General features: G+C 36.5%; 1 protein-coding gene across 1 annotated transcript; it reads right to left on the bottom strand.

Moving 5' to 3' along the window:
- Positions 1 to 6,134: 6,134 nt before the first annotated feature.
- Positions 6,135 to 7,376, bottom strand: LOC131687518 (uncharacterized). Its single transcript, XM_058971609.1, has one exon. It carries the CDS (start codon positions 7,374 to 7,376, stop codon positions 6,135 to 6,137), a length of 1,242 nt encoding a protein of 413 aa, XP_058827592.1.
- Positions 7,377 to 7,615: the final 239 nt, after the last annotated feature.

Genomic DNA, 7,615 nt, shown 5'->3' with positions numbered 1-7,615 from the left:
ACCACTGTACTAAGTCGCGCTCATCAACAGAGTTGAATGTTTTTAAATTATTTTTCGTTTGTTTTGTGCGCCGCGATAACTTTGATCGTTGTTTGTTTGCTGTTTTCCGTGTGTCATCAGGCACGTAGCTAGAAGGAGGGGGGCTAGGGGGCTAAAGACCCCCCCCCCCCCGAAATGTTTTAATAATAAATGTCAAAAAAACATTATCAGCAACTTTTAATAATTTTGTAGCTGGTTTGGTGTGAACAAATCATTGAGAAAAGTTTAAAGAAGATCAAAAACAATGGTCACGAAACTCAGTGTGGCTCATGCTTCAGTCCGAGCCAGTGCGAAGCGAACGACAAATACATTTATTATTGTGTGCTTTGTCTGAAGAGCAAATGAAACTGCTACTATACTTCGTACCCTAGAGATCTGTTGAGATGAGCGAGTCGAAGAAGCAAGAATTGGTTCTCCGGCCAAATACTTTGATTATTGATGTCTCGCATAAGACCGAGTATTCGCGATGAGGAACATTTTGTGAAGGTGAATGATAGTCACCACTATCGAGTTCTACCATGTCAGGTATTCTGCGCTCATAGCGTTCAACAAGTTGGTCCAGACGAAACCATTCATTTTGAATAATTTAAAACACATGACACAGTGAGTGACAATACTATAATTAAGAGCTTCATCAATGGTCGGTTGCAAGATCAAATACCGCTTACTTGCAGTTACATGTCAAATTTGGGAGAACTGCAGTACAAAACATATTGCGATAATACAATTACACACAGTATTCTTAGCACATATCAAAGACAAAGTTGTATGTTCCAGTTCTGTTAAAAAAGCGGATCATTACGGTTTATTCTAGTCAGAAACCGCCAAACACAAACAATTTCCGAATATTGATAACGGGAAAAGCTGCGTCAATAATCTCAAAATCTACAGTCAGCACGATCAGTGAGGAAATTCACACTTGTAAAGGCAACAAGCAGGGAAGAAATCAGACGTTCGTGAACATGAAGGCAGCAACCACGATGATGACACGGAAGTGTTCAATAGCGAGATAGATATAAACTACCCTCTATGCGCAGTTGGCGAGTAAAAAATATTTCCCCGCCTTATTAACAGGTATCCACGTGCAATGGCTAAGAGCTTGCGCGAGATCTGCTGAACAACCATTAAAACTCGTTTTTTTATTGTTGGAAATAAATATAAATAGATAAAGAACCACTGCTCTGATTGGCCAAAGCATTGAGCCGAGTCCGCTAATCGAAATATTTAAAAAAAAGTTTAAGTTTTATGGGCGACTGAGTACTAAAACTCTCCAAAAATTAATGCTTCATCGCAAGTGATTGTCACGTTTAACAAAACTCAGATGTAATACTCGATATTGGCAACTCTATTTTAAATTTAAATGACAAGTATTTGAATTTTTATATTAGATCTGTGCCCTCTGTACACTTAGTATAAATAGTAAGTATAACATTCCGTACTATGCAAAAAATATTTCAATTTATTGAGAACGATATAGCCGAGACGACAGTTTTGTTTTAGCGACATTTTAAAGCAATATCATTAGCACTTAATTTCACTTTCACGTGAAGAATTCGTTCCATATTAAAACACTGTTGCGACTAAAATGTTGTGACTGGTTGAATCTATAAGTTCAATAATTTTGATTTCATGTCTTCAGTATATGACAGTCTCATAATCTGTTTTTTGTTCGTTTTGGAATAAAATGAGAGAGATGATCAGAAATCACTGAGGAGGAAAAAAGAATCAGCTAATCTAAGCCCCAACAGCATCTCTTCTATCTTTTCTATACACTCAGAATAAGTAGGGGAATTGTGGGAAAAACCGACACTGTGGGTAAAACCGACACCCCACAACATTTCCTAGAAATCAAATTTTTATTCATTTCATAATGATACATTATTATTAGTACGTTTATTTAGAGCATTTGAAGAAAAATTGGATTTACGTTAGTACGCCGAATGTAATAAAAATAAACAAAACATACGACAGCAGCGTTCATACTCGTCTGGATGTTAAATTTCGTTGGTAGATTTTAAGGTTTTAACCGAACAAAAGCTTTTCAAATCACCACATTTTTCAGTACCTATTATTATCGGCCTGTCCTATGATCAACTAGGTGCATTGAAGACGAGTTTGAGAAATTCAATATTTTTAATCGCTTTTATAAAAAAATGTGCGCTGTTGGGGTAAAACCGACACCCTATGGTTAGGGTAAAACCGACACGCTGTCAAGATGGTTGTGTATATTTGCGATTCATTTCAAAATACTGGGGATCTTTGTGACACTTCAATTAGCCTATTAGAACACTATAGTATCAACAGAAATGCACAGAAATACTTTTATTGTGTTTATTTCTTGTAAGTCTCTTTAAAAATCAAAAATTGGAATTTTTGCTTATCTGATTCTATCGAAGCTGTAGCTATTTCTGCAAAAAGCTCATCAAACCGAATTTCTAGTGTTCTCTTCGTTTGTCATAGACGAACTTTATCACAATGAGACAGTGATCTTATGTATACCCCAATAGATCGTTGATGATCAGAGTCCGAAAAATCAAATCTGAAAAAGATAGTTTTACTAAGAAGTGTGTGTGTGTCACTTATAAGTGAATGAATCCAATTAGCAGAACGTAGAACGCTTGCAAATCTTCTCTTACGAAATAATATGAAACTGGAGGTTGCAACGATGTGCGCAAGGATTATTTGGAAATACTCATCAATATATAATCCTATAGCATAAAATACTCTTATTTATAGTACTACGCTTTCCAACTTTCTTCCCCTCACTACATGATGAAGCAATAAAAAGCACATATTTGCATCATACATACTCACACTTTATTATTCACGCATATATCTCATGTTTAATAAAGATAAAGATTTTAAAAAAGTGGAGAGAAAATAAATTAAAGGGGGTGTCGATCTTACCCCTATAGGGTGTCGGTTTTACCCGCAGTGCCTACAAAAAGTCACTTTGTTTTCCAAGTTTTACAACCAATAATTTTTAATGAAATTAATTCTTTGAAGTGCTGAAAAAATTAAGTCTTGTTAAGAATTTTCTTAAGAAGAATTTTGCATAAAAACTATAATTTTATTGGTTTGGTGGCAACTTAGAAAAATTGTTAAGCTTAAGGTGGCTCGAATAAAACGGCATTTTTGAAAGCATATTACGTCTTCGTTACCCGCACAACGTTTAACGTTATGTGCAACAATTTTAGTTGAAATTGTTTCCCAAGTTTCGATAAAACAAACTTGTAATCAAAAAGCATTACAGATTTCTTCAAGAAGTCATGCATCTCTTCCAGTCTTGATGCAAAAAACTTGAGCTAATTAAAAACGAATCAATTACTGACGAACTAGGTAGGCCTTAAACAGTGCCGCTGACAAAACATTTGCAAAAGGTTCACAGAAATCGGATATATTGCAGTAATTAAAAAACATAGAAATCTAAAATAAAATCTCTTTGGCACGGGAGAAGCTAGTTCGATGTGTTCGCTTTGATTTTTGTCGGAAGCAAGGCCTCATCCTTATTTATAGTTTCTAGTTATTTTAGTGGTCTCATCAATGTCGCATTTAACAAAATTTACATAAATTAGAAGATAACAGTAATCAGTACAAAGGGACTTCTTTTCGATTAGTGAACAGTCCGTTAGTGGATAAAATTCCGGTTAGTTTAGTAGATTAATTAATTGTAACATATCTTTTGTATCGTCAAAAATCCATGAATTCCGAAATAAAACCTATAAGCACACGGTTTAAATATAGTATTTGCTTAATCTAGGTAATATTGTCGCGTTCCAAAGGTTTTGCAAGATTGTAAGTCAATAGAGTTAAATTTCCTTATTTATTATTCGTAGAGAAATCAGTTGTTTTTTGGACACACTTTACATGTTAACAAGCAAAATTACTGGTGTGCTTGATGCCGTAGTCTCAAGGATCTAGTAGAAGAATTGTCTAGCTAGAAAAATCAGCCGGATTTCATAAAAAATAGGTTCTGTTACAAAATCTGAATACTGAATAGATAAATAATTAGTTGTTCTCACTTGTCTGATGATATCGCCGAAAATATTATAAATTCGAGTTAAATAGGAATTGAACCGATTCTCCGGATCTATAAATCGCCTGCAGATCAGAAGATTTGTAACGAATTTCGACATTCTCTTGTATTTGTATTTGTATTTGTATTCAAATAATTGAAGTCCAACTGAAACTGTGCCTTAATGAACTAAACTAAAAAGAAAGTCGAAGAAGTCGCTATAATCGTTAAAGCGACAGGTCATCGAGAATGAAGGACACGGGTTGATGTGTAGAGGTTAATTTGATAGAAAATCGGGAACATCATAATCAGCCAGAAGGTAGCTTGCAACGGGTGTCTACGATCTTCTAAGGTGTGTAGTCCTAATAATCGACAACGGTCTTTGTATTGTGGAGGGTCAGCGTATCGTTCCAAGGCAATTAACGTAACGCATATCGTATCTGCGCTGGACAGCTTCAATTCTTTTGCTCCAAGTTGACGACTTTTGCAAATTCCAACGGTGAACTTGTAAATTAATAATAAAAATCAAATTCAAAAGCAATAGTTCGTCGATGTACTATAGCCTTTATTGTATCAGATAACATATTGTCTGTTGCCTTAGTTTTGGAACTGTTTTCACTAAGAACTTTTAAAATTTACATTCAGTTTCCAGCGACTATCTCAAGTCACCAGAATTAACACATTTATGCAACAAGTTTTAAGCCCCTCCCGAAACAAAATCCTGGCTACGGGCCTGTGTGTCATCGTGTTTTCTCGTTGAAGTTTCCGGGATTTGTGAGTGGATTAGCATAAGCATAAGAGAGCGTCCGTAGTTGCTACTCCGTTATTGACCAGAACCAAATTAGGTTGCAAAATGTTCATTAGAACAACATGCTTGGGAATACCATGATGAGCCACATTGTACAATCTATATTGATCCCTGCATGCTGATCAATACCGACGCCGGCCACGTCCGAATGCAGATCTTCTGGGAAAGGAAGGAATGTTAGTCCGATACATGTTGTTGCTAGAGACCGAGGAATCCTCTGCATCCCCACATGTGTCACGGGAAAGGGTGAGTTGTTAGTAAGTGTGCCAATAGCGTTATAATGTAATAATTGTTCTAGACAGCCGGCTGCCGAGAATTTGGGAAATTTGTCATTTGTTGTATTGATGCGATTAGCAAAATAAGCAACTTGAACTCCGGATAGCCGGCTATAGGAGCACCGCTTATAATTTTTAAGAATATTCAATCACGTGACGAATTTTTTCATGGTTTCTATCGTGTCGGTGTTGATTTCACCCGGCGATCGTTTGAATAAAATGCGGAATCTTATACAAAAGGTATTTGCGTGTGTCTTTATTTTTTTCTTGCGTCGAGTGCTATTCTTGTAGATAGTTGGAATTGCACATGTATAATGACTTCATAGTAAGAGGGGCCTTTATTAAAATTAGACTTTAAAAAGTAGTGTGAAAACAGGAATGCAAACTGAGTTATTTCCGTTGTTGCGTTGTGACGATGATTTTGGCGAATGCACACTGACTTCATCATGTTTGACTGCTGATTATCTAATAAGAGTTATTTTCGCTAACTGGAAGAACGACCACTTTGTTTTCAACAGATGGAGATGGCTTTTGGTCACGGTTTTAGCCAATATTATTTTATTTGGTCTATCGCCTACGTTTCGAAGGTCTACGCCTTCATCTTCAGGGCAAAACTACAATTAACAACTTGATGACATATAACAATCACAGATTTACAATCAGTACAGAATTACTTACAACGGTTACAATAATATCATAGTCAAGTGATTTTGAACATTGAATCTCAAAACGCAACACGCTACTCTACACTGTAATATTATTAAGTTTGGTTGAAATTAATTTTAAACGGAAATATTTAATTTATCGGAAAGCTTACATAAAGGAACCCCGCGCACATCACTAGCAGACTGAGCAATGAAATGTTTCAATAGAGCAAAAGTATGTGTAATTATCGTCTTGGTACGGAACAGATGGTAGTAGAAACGAAAATTTGACAGATGGGATGAATCCGCAGAGCGAGAGAAACAATGAGAGAAAGAGCAAGTAATGGTTATGCTTAATGCGAGAGAGAATGCAACACACCAGAGTATGCTGCGTTCAAATTATTTGTGTCGGTCCTGAAATTTATCGTCGAACCGTCACTGAAAATATGGCACATTTCTAGAATTTGAAGGGCCGGCAGTCTATTGTCATGATCAAGAATTTTGGTTCTTGACAAATCAAAACTGTGCTCCTTTTCGATCATGTGAACCATTAGCGCCGTCTTTTTGAACTCATCTGCGTTTCCTGTCTCCCGCTCACAGTTTGACGATTTGAAATCGTTGTATCGTTTTATAAGCGAGCGGTGGCCAGCTAGTCGTTGTTTGAGTTGCTGAGTTGTTAAACCAACGTATGAGCTCTCACAATCTGAACACGGAATGCGATAGATCACATTCCGCTTAGATTGTTCTGATGTTGGATCTTTTAATTTTGTGAATAGAGAAGAAATGGTTTTTGTACATTTAAAGCTTAAGGAAACATTTTTGTGGTTTCTTTGAATGATTTTAGAGAGGGCAGGCGTGAGACCATCTACATGGTGGAGCGATCGAAATTCCATTTTTTCGCTCTCGGGGATGCGCTCACTCTCAGCACTCACTTGCTGGTTGATGATTCGGTTTATTAATCTGTTTATCAGGCCGCTGGGGTAATTATTATTGCGTAAATATTCTCGTACCATCTGCTTCTTTTCGATTTCAGATTTGCAAGTAGACAGCCGAAATACTCTCGCAATGAACCCCATGGCAGTGTTAAGTTTTTGTGTGAGTGGTTGGAAAGAGAGGTAATTTAAGATTCGTCCCGATGCTACTGGTTTTCTGTACCAGTCGGTTTGAATTTTTTGTTCGTTCGTTCTTATTAGGACCATGTCCAGATAAGGCAAACGGTTGTTGCTCTCAATCTCGCACGTAAACTGAATGTGTGGATTGTATGCATTCAGGGCGCTTTGCACGTGTTGAATTTTGTCAGCTGGGAGAGCAGTGACCAGGTCATCCACATACTTTCTTAAAAAGGGAATGGGTATATCGATCGTTTCTAACACATGATCTAGCAACGTTTCCATTACTAGATCTGCTAAGGCTGGGGATAATGGGTTTCCCATAGCTGTTCCCGATTTTTGCCGATAGAATGCTCCGCGGAATGCGAAATAACTGGAGGAGAGATTGAAATCAATGAGGCTGATGGAGGTATCTTCATCTTTTATTGTTGTGTGTTTCTCGATCGAGCTCCAATTGTTTCGCACCGCTTGAATGACCAAGGTCATTGATTTGATTGATTTGATTGATTTGATTGATTTGATTGATTTGATTGATTTGATTGATTTGATTGATTTGATTGATTTGATTGATTTGATTGATTTGATTGATTTGATTGATTTGATTGATTTGATTGATTTGATTGATTTGATTGATTTGATTGATTTGATTGATTTGATTGATTTGATTGATTTGATTGATTTGATTGATTTGATTGATTTGATTGATTTGATTGATTTGATTGATT

The sequence above is a fragment of the Topomyia yanbarensis genome, chromosome 3 (genome assembly GCF_030247195.1).
Source record: "Topomyia yanbarensis strain Yona2022 chromosome 3, ASM3024719v1, whole genome shotgun sequence".
Lineage (NCBI taxonomy): Eukaryota > Metazoa > Arthropoda > Insecta > Diptera > Culicidae > Topomyia > Topomyia yanbarensis.
Note: the sequence above shows the minus strand (reverse complement) of the source record. Positions and strands in the feature narration are given on the sequence as shown.

Excerpts from the sequence above, each read along its gene's own strand:
- LOC131687518 (XM_058971609.1), bottom strand. The coding sequence starts at position 7,376 with ATGACCTTGGTCATTCAAGCGGTGCGAAACAATTGGAGCTCGATCGAG.